The sequence below is a fragment of the Hyposmocoma kahamanoa genome, unplaced genomic scaffold, assembly GCF_003589595.1.
Source record: "Hyposmocoma kahamanoa isolate Upper Pololo Valley unplaced genomic scaffold, ASM358959v1 76, whole genome shotgun sequence".
NCBI classification, from domain to species: Eukaryota; Metazoa; Arthropoda; class Insecta; order Lepidoptera; family Cosmopterigidae; genus Hyposmocoma; species Hyposmocoma kahamanoa.
Window position 1 is genome coordinate 7,073,155 of NW_020653900.1, and position 21,552 is coordinate 7,094,706.

The following is a 21,552-nucleotide window of genomic DNA, read 5'->3' on the forward strand; positions in this document are numbered from 1 at the left end:
TAAAAAGCAAATACAAACCGACAACAAACACATACAAAAATTCGTGAGGTCCGCTAGTTCGTTCCGTGGCGGTTTGCTAGGAGACGTCGATTCAAATCCGGCCGGATCGAAGGCGAATAATTAGAAAATTAAATAATCTCAGTACGGATTACCAAAAAAACCGACCTCAAAAGTACGTGGCATTACATATAATTACCAAGTTTTATTGAAATCGGTTACCGGAAAGTGCGCAAACCCGGATTCATCTCCTAATTCGCCACTATACGGGACTTGACACAGGAGATAATAAAAATCGGTTCTCACTACTCAAAGTATATTGAGAGAAAAGCGCCTTGAATTGGAGAATAGCAAAATCAACCATTAAAATAATTGCGCTATTTAAAAATGAACCTACAAAATTAAATGGGACCACTATGGAGGTACCCTCTTTCCAACAAAAAAATCATGAAAATCGGTTCACAAATACCGGAGTTATCGCGTAACATATGTACATACAAAAAAAAACATACAATCGAATTGAGAACTTCCTCCTTTTTTCAAGTCGGTTAAAAATTAATAATTTTATAATTTAATAGAATACTTCATTTTGAGGATCTTTAAAAGAGCTAGGTCGAAAGTAACAACAATTGATGTGAGCGGAGGAAGCTAAGGAAATGCGGGAAAGGACCGTAGCAAGTGGAGTTCTATAGTTTCTGCTTACCTCAATAGAAAATGTACTTTGACTTCGGTGGACAAGCTTCGCTTTTGACATCAAAAGCGACATTTTACATCTATTCAGTGATAAAAAAATTTGCTATTTTTTTTAGGCGTCTACTTAATTAGGTATCACCATCTTTTAGCATTTTCATATGACGAGTGAAGGAATAAAAATTATATTAATTGTCTGAATGATTTTGAATGAATTATCTTAGCTGACTTTGTGAAAGCGCTACTTCATGCTAGGTTTTTTTTATTTTTGGTGCATTCGCAGATTACTTAATTCTTTAGCCTGTACTTGCCAATGAACTGAATCTTAAAACGTGTATCATAAAATAAGACTATATAACCAGCGTAATAAATTTGATATCACAAATTAAACCTTAAAGCTATGTAAAATCTGTTGAAGTTCAATAAAACACTAAGAGTCGTATAGATAGATAGTCGTATAGGTAGATACTTAAGGCCGTATTCTAAAACTCTACTCAATGCTCAAGTCAGGATTGCACTGGAAACACAAGTACTGGAAATACGACCCGCAGGGACTTGAGTATGATTTCGAGTGCTTTAAACCATACTCAAATCCTGACTTGAGCATTGAGTAGAGTTCTAGAGTACGGCCCTAAGTATCTAATATTAATATGCCAACCACACCAATTACCTGGCTAGTAACAAGAGAATACACAATAATATGACCGGAGTGAAGAAAATGGCTCCGAGACATTACCCACAACACTCAGACAAGAACCAACTCAGAAAAGTTTTTTTTTAATAATAGTAAGTGACACAGCTGTCCATAACAGTTGCAATGCTACTCAGAGCTTTAAATCACAAAGACCTGAGGGGCACTGCCACTGCGCCCACCATTCTGAGACATAAGATGACAAATCCCATGTGCCTGTAATTTCACCAGCACCCTTACCCGTTAAAAGCAGAACACATTAATGCTAACTTTACATCTTCGCGGCAGAAATAGGTAAGACAGCAGTACTGGATGAACTCTTTCACAAGGAGCTCTACTGCTACTAGGATGATGGAAAGAGACGGCGGGGACGGCCGAGAAGGCTTTGGCTGGACGATCAATTATTTACATTACACGATTGACAATGTTCATTATGCTATTTTTTACATAATTGGTTACATAAATTCACAATTCCGTTCCGCAATCATGTAAATTGAGTCCTTTTTTATTTTATTGGGGGCAGCGGAGAGGTTGTGTTTCTACCGGCTAAAACCCCACAGTGGCCTTCTCGGGTGCTCTAGAGGGAGGGATCCGGGATTGACTTCGCGCACCGGAACTCCCCAACACATATTCCTCACGACGAAGCGGACCACACCGCCCCGTCGTCCGCCTCGCGGCTGCCAAACTGACTGGCGAACGGAGCCCCGCTCTTAGATATTAATAAGATATTACTAGTATTTTAGTTATCGTTGTTTTATCTCAACGACCTCAGTGGCTCAGCGGTTCGCACTCTGGGCGCTAGATGAAATCAATTAGGAAAACGAACTTTTTTAAATTGGTTCTGGAGTGGGTTTTCTTTGCAGTCCCTCAGAGAACGTTTTATCTCCTTTCAGTGCTACATAATTCTAGATTTTGATCTCGTTTGATTCATTAAACCTTCAACTAGGTTTATGTTTCACTTTGTCTTCAATAATGGCTTATTTTTAAAATGTAATTGGTTTCTCAGTAGCAATAATAAGACATGAAATTAAGTTAATTGACGTGCTTATTTCTACAAACCTATTAATCCGTCGTAGTAATAACATATTAATATAATACAACGTAACGGGACAAACTAGTCGTGCGCCAAGTGGTTAGCGACACGCCTGTTCATATTAGTTGCAGTGCCAGACAGAGCCATTGCAAAAGACCTTGGGGGCACTGCCACTGCGCTCGTCACCCTGAGACATAAGTTAACAAGTCCCAAGTGCCTGTAATTTCACTAGCACGCTTACTATTCTAAACCGGATCGCAGTAATGCTCACATTATTATTTGGCGGCAGAAATAGGTAAGGTGGCAGTACTTCTCTGGACGGAATAATAATAAATAACGCACATACTCATAGCCCCGCACTAGATAAACTCTGTATCGTGGGTGCTATGGACAAATTCCATTCAAGAGAGAAATAAATGAGGCCATACAAATTTTTCTGCCGGCCCGGGAATCGGGACGTCTGCGTGACAGTCCAGCTTGGTAACCGTTCGGCCACCGAGGCAGTCACAAGGACTACTGCTACTAAATGTAGAGATGAAGTGATCTAACACGTTTTCTCTTTTTGTTCGATGAACGGCGGTCTGGTAATTTTCTTTATTTCGTTGCTCTGGCACTCATACAATATAAAATTCTCTAGTTGACAATTAGCAGACTTAGGACCCTTGAGATCAGGGTCTAATGTCTGCTAATTTTCTTTAAACCACCATTATAATTCCTCTGAAGTTCACTAAGATTATAGTGCAGTTATGATAATATTCGTTATTCTGCTAAAACCTAGTTGCAATGGCCGTTAAGTCTGAGTGTCAGTGGAATTGCAGTGATAGCATTCATTCATTCACTTACTATCGATCAATGTCTGATCCGTGATTGAATCTCCGTGGCCGAATGGTAACCATCCCGGACTGCCACACAGAGGTCGCAGGTTCGATTCCCGGGCCGGGAGAAATGTTTGTATGGCCTATTTATCTATTTAACTATTTATTTATTAGGCACACCAACAGTTACTACAATATTTCATGTTTTTTTGTTTCAATATTTTCATTAATACATTTCAAAAACTTAGTCTAATTTCGTAACTAATTACAGGTAAGCACCTCATGCAAAAAAAAATGTTTAAACAGAGTTGAAAAAGTAAAAAATATTTTTAAAACTAATAAAAAAGAAATAATTTAGGAAGATTTTTTTATAAGTAAAATATGCAACAAGATTCAGATACTAAATAATAGAGAACGCTATGTGCCCGAACCAAGAAAATTAAACGTTTTGTTTCTGAAAGATACCAGTGAGTCAACGAAAATATCCGCATGTTTGGAGCAGTCATTATATAAATTAGACATACAAGCTACGGGGGAATTGCAACCTAATACTGTTCTACGATGACGTGGGTGAAAAAGCCTTATGTGAAACCTCGGAAGTCTGGAGGGAATTTTAAAGTTTAAATTACCAAGCAGTTGTGGACAGTCAACCTTACTGTGAATCATTTTATAAAGGATAACCGCTTGCGTCTCCTGTCGTATGATTTCAGTTTTTTAAAAAAACCAGCACAGAAAGTTAAATGCCATAAAACGCGTTTTTGGACACGCACCAAATGCATTGAGTGAACAGCATAGTGGGGTCGCCACACCACACTTCCATATTCAAGTACAGTCCTAACTATGCTGTTGTAAGTAAGTATTTTCACACGAACGCTACGAAAGATTTCACCATTTCTCAATACAAAGCCAAGCATCGTCGATGCCTTATTAACTGCCTCCGTGGCCTAAGGGTTGGCAACGTGCTCGTGACGCCCGTGGTATTGCGGGCGTTCAATGGCGACGGTGCCCGCTTTCCATCAGGCGGGCCGTATGCTTTTTATTCATTTATTTTTGAGAGTACGAACAGCTTGTGTCACAATGTAATAGAAACTATATTAAATAATTATAAGCAAAAACAGTTCCCTACTGATAAAACATATTACAGAAGTAATGTAACATTACGCAAATTAGATACTTTAGTAATAAAAAATGAATTAGATAATGCCTTCTTAACGTACGCTATGTGTCAAACAAATCAAAATCGTAAAGAGCAGAAACTTTGTTAAAATTATTGCTCGCCAGCCATATAAACGAATTCCGTTTATAATTTTGTAAAGCGACATTATAAAAAAAAATGACAACTCTAACGACACACAACTGAGATGATTTAAAATTATCAGACTTGCACCCCAGGTAATTGCTGCAGTTAACTTGCACACCTTTTTGTCTACTTACGAGCAGTTCACTGAACGCTCAGCTTTGCACTTAAGATTTAAATTAAAATCTAGGTATGCCATTTATTTATTCAGACAGATACATACAGTCCATAATCTTGTAACAGTTACACAATTATGAATGGAGTCCTATCAAGATCTACAAATATTAGAAACAAGAAATAAATAAAAACAGTACTCAAATTGATGGCGAATGCAGTCTCATGCAGCGAAGCATGGTCGGGCAGTCAACCCTGCCAGTCACATACGCGAAGAACGTCATTTGAGCTAAGCTTTAGTTGTAAAGCTGAGATGCTTTGAACTTACTGATAATAGTATTAAAACGATAAAAGAATCTCGCGTTTGCGCGCTACATCCGATTCATATTCATCCCGAATCCGATTATACAAATCTAGAAAACTCGGACCCATTTCGAATGTCGCTTGTGCACTAGGTCCGATTAGAATCCGAGAAAGTACGAATATGGCTTGTACACCTTTTTTTTTTTTTTTTTTTTTAAAAAAACGCGAGATTCTTTTATCGTTTAGCGCAAACGCGAGATTCTTTTATCGTTTTAATACTATTATCAGTCAGTTCAAAGCATCTCAGCTTTACAACTAAAGCTTAGCTCAAATGACGTTCTTCGCGTATGTGGCTTTGTACACCTAGAGATAAAAAGATCCCTGTTACATTTCGAACCGTCATTTTTCGGATTCGGAACTGGGCGGCTACTCTCGATCTCCGTCCGACATCCGTCCGAAACAATTACTGTCAAATCGAGACGAGATGTAGAGTAGAGCCCTTGATATGAATCGGACGTAGTGCGCAAATGCTCTTACTTTTACAAATTGATTATCCGAATCACAGTTTTCCGAAAATAATTATCAAAATTTTGTAATGAAATTACACTCTACAGACGCATCGTTTGTTACAATATTTTATATATTTTTACCGAATTTCAATACGAGTATTTATTTTTTTTATTTAAAAGTTACACTTATTTTATAATGTAGGTATGTGAAGCTACTGTAAAGTTTTCTAATAAATCGATATGATGCGATAAGATTAATTTAGATATCGCTGTCGGACATCCTTTAGAATCAAGCACTTAAAATTGTTAAAATATCATTTTATCATCGCGTTTTGATATAAACTTGTCCCAGTAGCAAGTACATATGAGTGAAAACGGGTTTAAGAGTCTATACAACCTCAAACGGCTTGGTTAATTCCGTTAAGTTTATCAATAAATTATTAGAATATATAGAAATATAAGAGGAAAGAGTAATTTATAGGATAATCTAAGGAAGAATTGACTACAGAAGAATAACAGATCCGTATAATAACGTCAACATTTAAATAATTAATATCGATGTAGAATTGAAACTTGGCATGTGTGGCGTTTGCTATAATTTTTACGAGTAGGTGTATATTATTTGTAATATACAAAACAGTAACAAAAATTCAAATCAAATACCACTCGAAACTCTCAAAGCAAACCACATACGACGCACAAAGTATTCGAACTCGTATTGACAGAAGAGACGCAATTTGACAACATTCCGTTTCATTTCACACATCAAGTCAACCGACTTCTTTAAGTTATTCTTTATCTTTTAGTCTTGTACCTACATCACAGTATAATTATTGTGATTTTTATTTAAAATTACACTGCACAGAACTTTGATTTTGAGAATAACAATAAACTTAGATTTTTTTGTATACTGGCTACTAATCATTCAGATTAGTCAACAATAATATGCATGCTATGTAAATTAAATATAGCGCGCGCACACACTAATAACCCCCCACTAGGGAACCCTGTATTGCGGTTGCCATGGGCAACATGGACAACCACAAATTAAACCCAAACTGACGAGAGGAATAAATGTAAGCCATACAAATATTTCTTTCGGGCCATTAATCGGACCCGGGACCTCTGCGTGGCAGTCCAGCATGGTAACCGTTCGGCCACAGAGGCAGTTAAAATATAAATATTACACAACTTTGCATACCTTGCTCAGATTCCAAAGTAGGTAACTAAAGCACTTGTGTTTTGGAAATCGGGAACAACGACGGTACCACGAACACTGAGACCCGAGATACAGAGAAGTTAGTTGTCTACATTAACCCGGCCGGGGATTGAACCTAGGACCTCAGAGATGGCAACACCATGAAAACCGACGTGCACGACTCGACCACAGTGGTGTTCATGAAAATATCAAATATAACCATACCCATCCTTTGTAAATAAAAACCGTTTGATATCAGTCTACCCGTTTGGTAGCTACGATACCTTACAGACAAATAGACTAATAAATAAAGGATTTAACATATTACTTACCGACTTTTGTATGGAGGACACGTCAACAGTCGAGGGTTAAAAAGACTAACAATAACGCATACATTCACAGCCACGCACTAGGGAAACTGTGTATTACGGGTGACATGGACACACACATAGAAATGACATAGAAATGACACCTCACGTGAGAATATTTGTCAGAGCGACATATTTTCGATCAAATATGTCATATTGAGACTTAGCTTTAACTCGTGTCAATCTCTTTCTTTGAATGCGGAATACACAATTATATAAAAAATTTGACATTTGATGATTTATGGGGAATATTCCGTATTTAAATCTTACGAAGAATTTATTGGTTATGACAAAAATTCCTCACACGTCTGTTTGTGAAGAGAAAGACGATACGTGAGATTAGGAAAGGTCTGATATTAATTTTATATGATGATATTTGTCGCGTCCAGCCTCCGTGGATGACCCATTTCTTATTTTTTGGTTATTTGCGGTGTCCGTTTTGGATTTCGCCAGTATCGACTTTTTCCCCTTTTCCGGTTAGTAATTTTAGAGGTTTCTGTGGGTTCCGTTTTTCATCATGGCATCCGTGCGGTTTCCACACAAAATAATTCCGTTCTTCAGCCACGAGTAGAGATTATACGGACTAAATTTTTTTTTATTTCTTGTACTTGAGTTTTCCAATTTAAATTAATTTTAGTAGCAGTAGAGCATCTTGTTAAATAATTCTTCCAGAGAAGTACTGCCACCTTACCTATTTCTGCCGCCAAGCAATAATGTGAGCATTACTACGTTCCGGTTTGAAAGGGTGAGGGTACTGGTGAAATTACAGCCTCACTGGCAGTGCCCCTTAGATCTGTATGATTTAAAAGCTCTGAGTAGCACTGTTAGTGTTATGGACAGGCGTGTAGCTTACCACCAGGCGCACGGCTTGTTCATCCCGCCCGTCACTTGATATTATAAAAAAAATCCACAATTTTGAGTTACGACATTATTTTTATAATCTTATGTTAAGACAAAGACTTTTTTTTTCCATCCTCTCAGACAAAGACTGAATAGACTGACAGAAATTCGAAATTAGATCAAATTTCTTTTGAACAAAACACGGCGTGGGCAGCTCTGATTGACGAGTTGTCCTGAGATATTGTACAAGCAGACCGTACAACGTAATAATATTATTATGATAACCAGTAACTAAATGTTTTTTTTTATCACTTTCATGCCGTCATGAGTACCATCACTGACGATGCCCCTTCAGATCAGTTATACCATTGAATGATATCATTAATGGTATAAGTGGTACTAACTTGTCCCGTTTATACCTGTAATGGTATACGTGGCACTAGTTGATCCCAGTTAGGTATACCATTGGATAATAATATAACGGCATAAATAGTACTTAGCAAGAATAATCGAAATCGGATTACAAATATTGAAGTAATCGCGTAACATACACAAAAAAGTAAGAACCTCATCTTTTTTGAAGTCGATTAATTAAAGTAATTGAATGAAACTAATTACGTTACTTTCATTTTAATGGAAAGAAGATACCTTAGTAATGGACCTATTAAAATTTGAAGAAAATAGTCCACCTCTAAGTGTGCCAAACTAAGAGATGAATCAGGTTTAGGCAAAGTTTTGAAGTCGATTATTGCCAAATTTGTTTGTTATGCTTTATATTAAAAGTAGTTTCATTCCAACAATGATATAACTCAATGGTATAAAAGGTCTCAATTTGTCCCACATAAACATTTAATTGAGTAGCGTCTGGACAAAAACCGCTAAGTCACATTTTGACTTTTTATTTTTATTTTTTATTTCTAAATAGTAGTTTTTGTTTGTTTCTACAAATAATATACCCAACCCGAAGATCAACCACAAGATTTGCTTTAAAAATACTTTTCAAATCCATTGAATGTGACTAGACCAAATTGAAATCTAAATTTATCGGATTTATCGGATTTATCAGTTTTAGTTCCGAAGCTCTTTCATTTTATTGTAATTACTATTTATATTATTATGTTGTTATCCAATGGTATAACTGGGATCAACTAGTGCCGCCTATACCATTACAGATATAAATGGGATAGATTAGTACCACCTATACCATTAATGGTAATATTCAATGGTATAACTGGTAGGAAGGGGGAAGTCTTCTAAGCGCAGAGGCAGAGACTAACGATAGCCCGATATCCAGGCACTGGTCCAAAATCACATGGATAGCAGACTAAGTATGAGAAACGAGGTAGAATTTGTCAATCCTCTCCCATTTATCATATTTGTTATAATATGTCAAGTTACTAACACAACTCGGAATACATCATTTTACAACACAATATGAATGAAAACCTCTGAAATAAATACAAAGATCGAACAAATACAAATGGCTGAGTGAAAAAAAAAACTTTCACAAGTTTCTCACAGGTGGCGAACCATCAACCTAAAAAAAGTCGTATATCAAATTGTTTTCTCAGAGATTTTTCTTCTTATTTATTTCGTTTTCTTTCCGTTTGTCACTTTTAAACAAAAAATAATGACACAAATCCACAAATCAGCATGGATAATTATTATAATATAATAACGCACACACTCAACATAACCCCGTACTAGGGAAAACCCTGTGTCGATGTGTATATTGTCGAATATATATAGAATAATTATCAAAGAAAAAATATGTTGATAATTTTGAACTTTGCCTATCGGTTTTTCACGCAGCGTCTTAACACTTGTAGTATCAATACAAAAGTTATTTGTTTACCTATTTCTGCCGCCAGGTAATAAATGTGAGCATTACTGCGTTCCAGTTTAGAAAGGTAAGGGTGCTGGTGAAATTACAGGCGTGTGGAAAGTCCCATACGCCTCAACTTCAACTCCAACAACAACGTCAACTTATGTCTCAGGGTAACCGGCGCAGTGGCAGTGCCCCCAACTTCTTTGCGTTTTAAATGCTCTGAGTGGCATTTTAACTGCTATAGATAGGCGTGTCACTTACCATCAGGCGCACGACTAGTTCGTCTCGTCACTTGGTCTTATAAATATAAAAAAAAACATACGTGTAAGTCCTCACCGAAGTAGCGAATTCCCAAATGTAATTCGACAGCCTTCAGATAAATGGAAGTATTTTCAAAACTGGCAGGACGTGTAATGTAACAAAACATTTCGATTTCCTCTTTGAATTGAATCACACGCAACCTGAGAAGTTTTGTGTGTGGAATTTTATTTATTGATACTGTTGTCGAGTTTTGGGAGACGAAAATTGAGATAGATGTGAGAGTCGATGTCGAAACTGGATTTGAATAAATAGCTTCCTAATAAAAAACAACTTCTACTTGTTTTTTATGAGGAAGCGTGGTACAAAAATTGTGGAATTGCGAAGACACGATATTCACGCGTATAAGTTTAGTTTGTTGTGTGTAAACATAATCTTTGTATTTAGTTTAATTCTTATTTTATAAAACAAATCGTATTTGTTAAACATTCTGCTAATTTTTGGTAAAATGTAGTGAGCAATTAGGTTTTGTTAGTTTTGTTAATACTAGATGGCGTTAATAACATTTACTGAAATTCCTGGATCGCGCTAGAGCTACACGCCTGTCCAGATCAGTTGCAATGCCACTTAGAGCTTTAAATTGCAAAGATTTTGCATTGCCACTGTGCCCGTCACCCTGAGACATAAAAAGTTGAAAAGTCCCATGTGCCTGTAAATTCACCAGCACCCTTACACTTCGAAACCGGAACGCAGTAATGCTTGGCGGCAGAAATATGTAAGGTGACAGTACTTGCCTGGACAAACGCTTTCACAAGGAGCTCTACTGCTACTGGGCGTTTGTAACAATAACGTCGTTGTTTCCAATTTCCATAACCTAGGTGGTATTTGTATATATGTATAGTTAGATGTTTGTATTGTGTCGTACTAACTTTAAAATATAAGAAAAAATACTGTATTACTAACACTTGTACATCTTTCGGTAAAATTAGTCTTGTATTCTGTTAAAACTTTGTATATCTTTGTTATAACTTTTTATTATCTTAATACCTAAATTACTTTTTATATATATTTCTGACATGTGTACAACTTTATACAGGACGTCTACTAAGTTTGTACAAAATTCCTACGCACAAAAACAATAACTTTTATGATAAAACTTTTGTGATATACCTATTTGAATATATTTGTCTTACTATACTTTTAAATGGAAAACGAACCCGAGCTCCCGGAAACTCAAGTTTAGTTTACGGCCGTAAAAACTATTTTTTATTTTATTTTTTTCCTTTTACTTTGTCGTCTTTGCTTGTTGTGTATAGGACATATTTAGGGGAACGCCAAAAAAGGTTGAATTATGGCAAAAGCGTTCATATGAACCACTAGCCATATGTACCAGGACGTTTCATTTGAAAAAAGAATGTATATTTGGCCGGCGGATCATATGAACGTTGTTATCATACTCGTAATTTAACCGTTTTTGCTTTCCTTTAAGTACATATGTCCGTGAGTATTTATTAGGTTTAGGCATCGAGTATACAACCTGAAATATAGACGAAATAAGGGTAATCCATCCCTGGCAACTCATCAGGCAAATGGGCCTTATATCACTTTTAAAAATATCAGCTCTCGTTTGCGCTGAAATTACAAACAACTGACCCGTGTGTACGTCTCCGTGTATTCCAAAAATATTCTGTATTTATTGTGTCTCTAACAATGGGGGGCTGTTAAAAGATTATATCTCTAACAATGGGGGGCTGTTCCATTGGGTTAGTGGAGAAAACAGTAAAACATTTAATTACAAAGCAAACGGAATCACATTTCGTCGGTAATTAAATATGTGATGTTTCAATTTTCGTCCATTATAGCAAAGCTCAAGTTAAACTTATCAGTTTGAAGTGAAACAATTGACGACACCCATCAATTGTTTCGAATTCGGGCTGCCTAATCGGAGAGCAGTTGTCACCGTTATGATTTAGCAGAATAGTTTACAAACAAATTAAATTACATTTCATCCTTATTTCTGGTTATGTACTCGATGGGTTTAGGTAAGTATTATTCAATGAACTTCAATATATCTGCCAGACAACCACACCAATTGCCTGATCTCAAAACTAGGGACTCAAATTGGTCCTACCGGGAATCGAACCCGGTACCTCCAGATCCAGCGCCAACAATGTAAACCGTTAGGCGGCCGAGGTCATTAAGGTCATTGGTTTTACTCGTAACCAGTAAATACGTAACAGGCTAACAACGATTGTTTTTGTTCTAGATCTTTTGTTTCGTGTTTTTGTACTCATGTTCCGACACTGTCCGACAAAGAATACAGCTGAAGCCTGAAATACAGTAATTACCTAAAAGTATAGCCTTTTTGTGTATAATATAATTTTAATAATTATTATTAATTAATCAGAATAGCTCATAAATATATTTTCCACGCAGGACGTACCACGGCTAAGGGACACAAGGAACGGAAAGTATTATAGGTATTGTACACGGCATATAATAATAATATGTGCCAGACAATCACACCAATTAGTCTCAAACTAGGTTCCTTATACTATGAGTACCAGATTAACGGAATTCACACTGGGGCACTTCCCAGAACACCAATACCGGAACCAATTTAGAAATGATCATTTCCCAATTTGGTCGTACCGGTAAGTCATACTGCATTCAAAGACTTTAAAGTATTGCTTGCATGAATCTAACCGATTAAATAAGGTTTTAACCCACATTTAACAAGTTTGCTACAACAATACTTAAAATAATACTAAAGTACATGATTATTACAGTGTTTTTTTTTTAAATGGGACTTCTTCTTCTTAGAGTGCCTCTTCAATCATAAAGGTTAGGCGTCAATTAAATGGGACAGTATGGGGAAATCCGAAACTCTTGAATTTTCTTTTCATGTAATTAATTTTGTCACCCTCCCTCCGCATAAAATTAATAAATAAATAACACAAGCGCAACTACAGTCACAGACACCACCACATAAAATATAGGTACACGAACAGAGGCCTAACACGTGTCGTGTAGATTTTTGGTATTGGTGTATTCGGGTATTTTCCTGGTGAATGTGTTCGTCCAGGGAAGTACGGCCACCTTATCTATTTCTGCCGCAAGCAGTTATGTGAGCAATACTGGGTTTCGGTTTTTAAAGGTAAGGGTGCTTGTGAAATTACAGGCACATGGGACTTGACAACTTACATCTCGCGGTGACGGGCGCAGTGGCAGGGCCCCTCAGATCTTTCTGATTTCAAATTCTCGCTCACCACCCCGCGCTCGACTTGGTCGTCCCCTTGGCATGGAAGCACTTAAGCACACCATTCAATATGATCTGTGAATACCGACGGCGAAGGGTGAATATTTAAAGTAAGTAAACGGTTAGATGTTCCGTGGCAAATTGAGCAATGTTGTTGTTACTAAGTTAGAGAACAAATTTCTTTGGTTAGCCTGCGGATATTGCATAATATGGATCCGTCGCCACTGGTAAACATGATCAATAGGGATTTACATTGTATACAAAATTTGGTTGGTGGATTTAGAATTTCTTGGGACAACTTCGAAGGGCCAAAAAAGGTTTATAAAAAATTTAAGAACTACACACCAATAGCAGTTTAATAGTTAGCCAATACAGTCCCACTGCTGGGCACGGGCCTCCTCTCACATGAGCCATTACCGTTACCGACTTGCCGTTACAGTGTATGTACATTTTCGAAGTGGCAGTTATTGAGTGGTACGCAAAATCTAAACCTTTCAAAAAAAATTACACTTGTACATAGTAGAGGTGTAAGGGATCCAAATAGACTGGTGTTAATATGTATACAATAATAAATCCAGATTGTTACTACAAAAATCAATGCAATGATATGGGTGTACAAATTTATAATGCTCGTCCAAAAGCATTGAAACGTTACCAAATAATTTGTTCAGAAATAGACTTAGTGAATGGCTTGGAGACAAAAATTATTACAAAGTGATAGATTTTTATATAAATATTGACATGAAATTAGTTCTTAATAAATATGTGGGTTTAATGTAATAATGATGTATAATATTTAGTAGTTTGACATTGATAGTTTATTATTTTGTTGTATTAATTGATTGATTATTTCTTGTCCATGTCCGACGTCAGTGTTATAACTTAATTAATTTGAAGTAAAATTTTGCATGACTAGTCAGGTAAAACATGTGTTCTGTAATAGAAAAAAGACTGCTTCATCTTTCACACAATGTCTTAAGCAAATAATTTCATTTCATTTCACAATGTTCGTAGGCTGCAACAGTTCCCAAGAGAGCCCAGTGCGGATAGGGCACTTCACAGATATCACTAAATTGCTTTGCACATATGTGCGGGTTTCTTCTCGGTGTTATTCTCTAACGAAAAGCCCATGGTAAATAAATTCAAATGTCGCACATAAATTCCGATTAACTCAGAGATGCAAGCTTGGATACGAACCCACTAACCCTGTGCTTGAGAGGCGGTAGGTCAAACCATTAGCGCCCAGTTACAACGCTTTCACGTACATTAATGGCGAATCTGCATTGTATTTGCTAGGCAACAACATTTAAATTTAACATTTAAATAATACAATCGCGCGACCGCCGCGTAGACCAAATACAAGCTAGCCTCGCCCGCGTGCCCGGACGCTCATTTAAATTAAAACGTAAATGCTAAATAAATAGAGCGCATTTTGCCATGACAGTTAGATGCACCACGCGGCGTGAACGCGATGAAATTCGTGTCGAATAAACGCGCCCTCACACGGCTTTACCAATAACCGTAAGTAAACATTTTTTCATAAATTTCAAAAGATTCAACATATAGTCTTTGTTTCTGACTACAGTCGGCAAATGTTTATATTGCCATTTATTATCATTCACAGCCCGACCACACTGCTATTTGAAAGCCCGTAGTTCGTGCCGTCCACCACGATCTTGCGAAGACGTTGTCTATCCATTTTGCTGCCATCTCAAAACGCCTAAAATAGTTTTTAGTCAAGCGGTTTTTTTAACATAACAAGTGACGGGACGAACAAGTCGTGCGCCTGATGATAAGCAGCGCGCCTGTCCATAACAGTTGCAGTGCCACTCAGAGCTTTAAATTGCAAAGATCTGAGAGGCGCTACCACTGTGCCCGTCATCCTGAGACATAAATTAACAAGTCCCATGTGCCAGTAATTTCACTAGCACCTTTTACCCTTAAAAATCGGAACACAGTAATGCTCCCATTACCGCTTGGCAACAAAAATAGGTAGGGTGGCAGTGCTACCTTGGACGAACTCAGGAGCTCTACTGCTACTAAAGTCATGTGCTTGGTGGTAAACATTTTTTCCAGTGTCACTGAGAACTTTAAATAACAAAGATCGGAGGGATCGCCACTGCGTTCGTCACCCTGAGACATTTGACAAGTTACATGTGCTTGTAATTTCACGAGCACACTTACACATCAAAATCGAAACCCAGAAGTAGGTAAATTAGCAGTATTTCCCGGGACTAACTCTGTCACAAGAGGCTCTACTGCAACTAAATTACGGAAACAAGGTATTACTAATCCATGGTCACCATCCCTTCAATCACAACGACAACGAATTCACCTGTGCTTATTAATAAAAGCCTATGGAATTAATATATACTATGTTTTAGTTTCTGATATAATGTAACCAACCCTTAAAAATACCCGGCTAACCTCATTATCTTCAAAGTTTGAATCTTCTTTATTTAAACGGTCAGTACATTACGAAATAAATGGTATAAAATTCTCAGAACGTATCTTAAACAACCTGGGTGAGCAGTTGTACATCGTACCGATTGTACCAAACAGCCGAGGCTTCAGTAATTTTCAGTCTGGTTTCAGAGGTGGTTTAGGCCGCACGTTTGTTCCTACCGTGAACGCTCCGATAAAGTTACGAAACTTTAGTTCCAAAAAATTATTTTTAAATCTTTACTTTTTCATTACAGATGTACATTCTAATAAATAAATGGTCTTATTTCACTGCTGCTGTTAAAAACTTTGACAGTTAATTAGCCAGTCTCAAATTTAATTTCGAATTAAAATTTCTTTGACGTTATTAACGAAATAAATTATAAGTATATTTAAAATTTTCTGAGTGTGCAATCGAGACCAAAAGTGTTTGTAAAATTGTATTTGTATCCTGCTTCAATGAATGTGAAAGTGATAAGCCGTCAAAATAGGTGGACTGAGAGGTGTCGGTCCAATTCACAATGACCAGTTTTCAAATAACAATTATTTATGTTCGGGGGTCAACGTGAATTGGACGTTATGTTTCTCCTACATGAAGCGGATTTTATCAATACTAATGCCTTTTTATGATGATATGGTAAGTAAAGTCTTTCATAACTTATTATTGGTAAAATGTTAAAAACGACAGAAGAAGCTCTATTCACAAAAAAGACACAAGCTTTAAATTTGATTAATATTAATATTGACCACTTCATAAAATGACGTACGACAGCGCGTAATACAATTTATGAATTGCGTTTCATAGAAATCCAATGTTCTCGTTTATTTTCTAGCGTAAGTGGATAATTAACGTATCTTTCGATATCTTCTTCCAATTACGATGATTAAACACTTCTAGTTAATATATATATATTAACTTGAAGTGTTGAAAATTATGATTATCCTTGTGATATTTCCTTTTTTCGTAGAAATCAGACGCTATAAAGGATATTCAACCTTATCCTGTCTGTAGTATGTCATTGAATTAGTGTAATGTTGTATAGCCGATAATGTTGTATGGAACACTGTGCAATATCGACCATTAATTTAGTAACGATATGAAGTATAAGCACGTGTGATATTTTTGTACTACTACATCTAGTAGTAGTACAAAAATATCACACGTGGGCAGATTACCTAAGTGCATTTTGAACTTTAAAAATACAATTATTCAAAGAAAGAAAAAATATTATTTCGTTAATAAATTACAGCACAATACACACACATTGTATGATTTAACAATAATAAAATATATTTATATTACACAACACTTATTAACAAATAATTCGACTAATTAACTAAAATATATTAAGTAACAAAATTGGAATAACAGTGTGCGGTATACTATTACGGAATCCGTCATCGACTCAGTTTATTGTAGTCTCATTGTTACGACGCTGAATTTCAGTGGATCCGACAACAGCATACGTACGGCACGAACTCAGCAGACGTATTTTACTAAATAAGTACCATGTTGTACGCAATGAATTTCATAACAATTGATTTGATAGAATTAGGAACGTGTAATACCAGTTTTTCTACGCGGTAGTTTTGGCGAAGATCTCGTAGCTCAGACACAAATTGTATTTTCAGTGTTAGCACTATAAAACAGCAATAACTGATAAATAAAATATCACATTCTAAAAATAAATGAAGTAAAAATGGCGATAAAGATCTCATAAAATTGAACGGATATAATATGTCAACAAACATTTTTCTGCGCGACTATAAAGTTTTTTTTTTAAACGTCCTTGATAGTTTACGATTCTAAAAGATAGTTGCTACTGAACGTTTTTTGATGTTCCTTGTTTATTGGCAATAAATATAAGTAGAGTAAATGATATATTTTAACGCAAAATAAAGTATGATATAAAAGTAAACTTATAAAACCAAGCAAAAGTTGATGTTAAAAGAATATTTGGATGGTTTTTTCTGCGCCAATTCTATTGACGTTGGTAACCAACATGGCAATAGGAACTTAAACAATAAAATAATATTAATAATAATACCTGATCTCAAACTAAAGAGTTCCCTGTAGTATAGTTGAAGAAATATTATATGCACCGATGAATGTTATCTCTTGGAATGGCTTATCCTTTTTTTAACGCACACACTCATAGCCCCGCACTAGGGAAACCCTGTATCGTGGGTGCCATGGACACACACATGGATAACCACAAATTACACCCAAACTCACAATGTAAATAAATGTAGGCCATACAAATATTTCTCCCGACCCGGGAATTGACCCCGGGACCTCTTTGCGTGGCAGTCCAGCATAGTACTCGTTCGGCCACGGGGGCAGTTACAATTTCTATTACAATAGGGTAATAAAACCATTAATACTTCTTTTACTTAATGCGTACGCAGATTTAACAATCTTGGTCCATCGTACCAGTCATGGGTGCGCTGAATGCTTTTTCAGAAGTCTAGTTTTCAATTAGGTATATCTTTACTCAACAGTTCGTTTTTTTTAAGGGACAATATTTCAGTAGGTTCGTAAAATACTGACTGCGAACTCGTTTTTTACTAATTCAACAAATTATTTACGCATAAAGATTATCAAGTTTAGAATTAAGTGCTAACGCGTAAAAGTATTTAAACCACTACTGGTTTTTTTGTACTATACAGATGGCACGTGCGTTACAGGGACGGTTCTCTCTTCTGTCTTATTGTATTCAAAAGATGAGGCGATAAGACGAATGGGTGCAAATAATAATATTTCGTCAACTACACTAGAGCAATTATATTAATTTCGATGCACCGGAAAGTCAGATTTTTTTATGATACAAAGTGATGGGACGATCAAATCATGCGCCTGGTGGTAAGCGACAGGCCACTCAAAGCCTTAAATCGCAAAGACTGAAGTATGTGTCCATGGCACCCGCGGTACAGGGTTTCTCTAGTGCGTGGCTATGAGTATGCGCTCGTTGTTATTATTACATATATTTTTACATGAAAATAGCATCCAAGTATAAAATAATTGTATACTTTAGTATCATTTAAAATAATACTGCAGAAAAGAAGTTAAATGTGTGTTATACTACTTTAGCGATGAAAGCCTCATTTTGTCGGTAAGTTCGATTCATTAAAATTTAATGTCGTATTACTTACTTTTAAAAATAAAATCATTTCGCCATTAAGCAAAATATTCTATCTACAATTTATAAATTATACTTTCCTTCCATGGGATGCCTTATATCGATGTGTGTATTGTTGTTGAAATTAATTTCCACATAAATGTACATCATGGTAATTAAGGTATTTCCAATACGACGGTAATAGGGCCCATAGCCAACTCATATCTTTGAAACCTGAGATTATATTGCAACTTGAAGTCTCTGTCATACCTTTCAAATGGACAAAATTTGTGATACCAAAGAAGGATGGCAAAAGCTCACCCAAAATCGACGAAGTACCGTTCACGGCCTTTGCTAGTATAATTTTACGTTTTAGTTTATGGCTAGTTATTAATATATTTTTGTATATTTTTAGAAGTCGGGTATAAAGAAATTGCAAAACAGTGTATTTTAGAATAGATGCAAAAACACAACGCAATTTATTCAATTCGACCATAGATTAGGTAATTATCTTGTACGTACGTTTCATTTTAAACATGATTGAATGTTTACTTAACTAAAGTATTGGTTATTTTATAGTACACACATAAAACATTAAAGCTACAAAATATCGAATCAATTAAACAATAATGATATCAAGAAAAAAAAAATACAATGTGACAAATGGACACTATTTAAATCATAGATACGAAAGTTAGCAAAGGAACGTTTTGACGAGAGGCCTCTTGCTAATGTCAATGTCACTTTGAGATTGAGAACAGTGTGACCATTTGTGGCAGGTTTCTGCCATTTGGGCAGATTTAATTTTTATTCATTTTCATTGCAAAAGGACATGTTAACATTGTATTAAATGTGGCAGAGTTTGGCAGATTTAGGAATATTCAGCAAGTTCTTTATTATTTTTTAGAACAAACTGAAAACTTATTGTTTGCTGCTACTACGAATAAACATCTGAATTGAAATGCACGTCGTCAAAAACACTGGGTCACAAAATACACGAGATGTCGAATCCTTCTTTAATACGCTAGTTATATTGTCTAGTTTTTATAACAATAAAGGTAGCATAGAGACGACAGCGACAGCGACTGGCGGTTGCATCCATAAGCCTTTGTTAATTTTCTTGAAATCACTAGTTATTGTAATTCCATTGAGACTCCATTGAGATTACATTGCAATTATGAGAATTTTTGTTACTCCGCTAAAATCTGGTTGAAGCGGTAGTTGAGTTTCAATAAAATAACTGCCTCCGTGGCCGAACGATTTACCATATCGGCCTGCCACGCAGGGGTGCCTAATACATTTATCTCTCGTGAGTTTGCGTGTTATTTGTGGTTGTCTATAGCACCCGCGATACAGGGTTTCCCTAGTGTGGGGCACAGTCCACATACTCATATTAGTGTGTGCGTGTTTATTTTTATTAATCGAATAACACTGAAACTGATGCCACTCATTAATCCAATCAATAATTAGGTATGGTGCTTTACTAAACCTACCATATTGCCCTCCATTTCCACAAATATTACTAATTAAATTGTTAAGGTACAAATTTCACTCGTATTGACTATTTAAATGACAATGACATCAATGCATTTGATAATTATGACGGCGACCTGTATATTTCAAGTATCAGTGTGGCCAGTATCTAATAATTCCTGATGGAGCTACTTGTGTTAAGCTATGGTATGAGTATTTGAAAATCCTACTGGGCGTACTAATAGAACCAAGCAGTGGCACCAACAGTCCTAAAGGGAAATAAATGCATGTCTTGATTTGTAACCGACTTGAAAAAGGAGGAGGTTCTCAATTCGACCGTATTTTATTATGTCGTTGAATCAGCAATTTACACCCGTATTTATGAACAAAGGTAAGTCGGACTTAAGCATAAAAAAGTCTCAAGTGCGACTTAAGTCAATAATTGGTATTTATGAACGATTTTTATGTCACAGCTCAATCTTAACTACGTCTCAAGATCGTGTTAAGTCGCACTTGTATAAAAACAGCTAATGTTTTAAGTCTGACTTGGAAATATTTTAACATTTTTATCACTGGTTATTTGCGTTTTCTCTTGAGTTGCTCTGACTTTTTTTTTACGTATTTACCTACCTTTTTGTTTGGGTTTATAAATTAGTAGTAAAATATTTTAAAATGAAGGACTTTGAGGTTTTCATGGCTAATTATCTGGAGAACAAAGATGATTACCGTGGTGTAAGAACGCCTAAAAGATATCTGAGATATACTATTTCTAAATAGTTCACAATGTCAAAATACTTCTATAAGCCCTTGTACCAATAACATCAATAACGAAAAAATAAATATCAAAGTTATAGGTTTATAAGAACCCAACTACGTACGGACAACGGCATACCAGACTAAACATTTTTGTTCGAAAATCGCCTCCAGTGCAACGGAACAAGATACGTCAACGTGTAGCTTGATGTGCTGACGTGTGTACCTAGCTACAAAAGGAACATCTCCAGTAAGAGAAACACCAGAATTGTTTACTGCTATCGACTTGTTTTGGTTTCTCGTTTCACTTAGGTGCAGAAAAGTGCAATGGAACCTACCTATTCTGTTCCTGAATTCACTAGGTGTGAAAGAAATTTCATATTTCAGTTATTTCAACATACAGTTCAACACTCTGTAATATATAGAAATAATTCGTATCCCTACAGCAAGTGATACAACAAAACAGAGAGAGATAACTCTAATCTTCGTTGGTTTTCATCTTCATGTTACAGATTTTCCAAAGAAATAATTGTAAACAACAGTTGTTTCGCGCTAGTGCAAGTTC

At 36.1% G+C, this 21,552-nt stretch overlaps 1 protein-coding gene across 1 annotated transcript in view; it reads left to right on the forward strand.

Annotated features, from left to right (window-relative positions):
* The first annotated feature begins 16,125 nt into the window (after positions 1-16,125).
* LOC113232419 (neuropeptide F receptor) overlaps positions 16,126-21,552 on the forward strand; it is a 152,062-nt gene continuing 146,635 nt past the window's right edge. Inside the window, exon 1 of the mRNA XM_026467132.1 lies at positions 16,126-16,279. Coding sequence (XP_026322917.1) covers positions 16,235-16,279 — 45 coding nt within the window. The 5' untranslated portion in view covers positions 16,126-16,234. The remainder of the gene's footprint in view (positions 16,280-21,552) is intronic.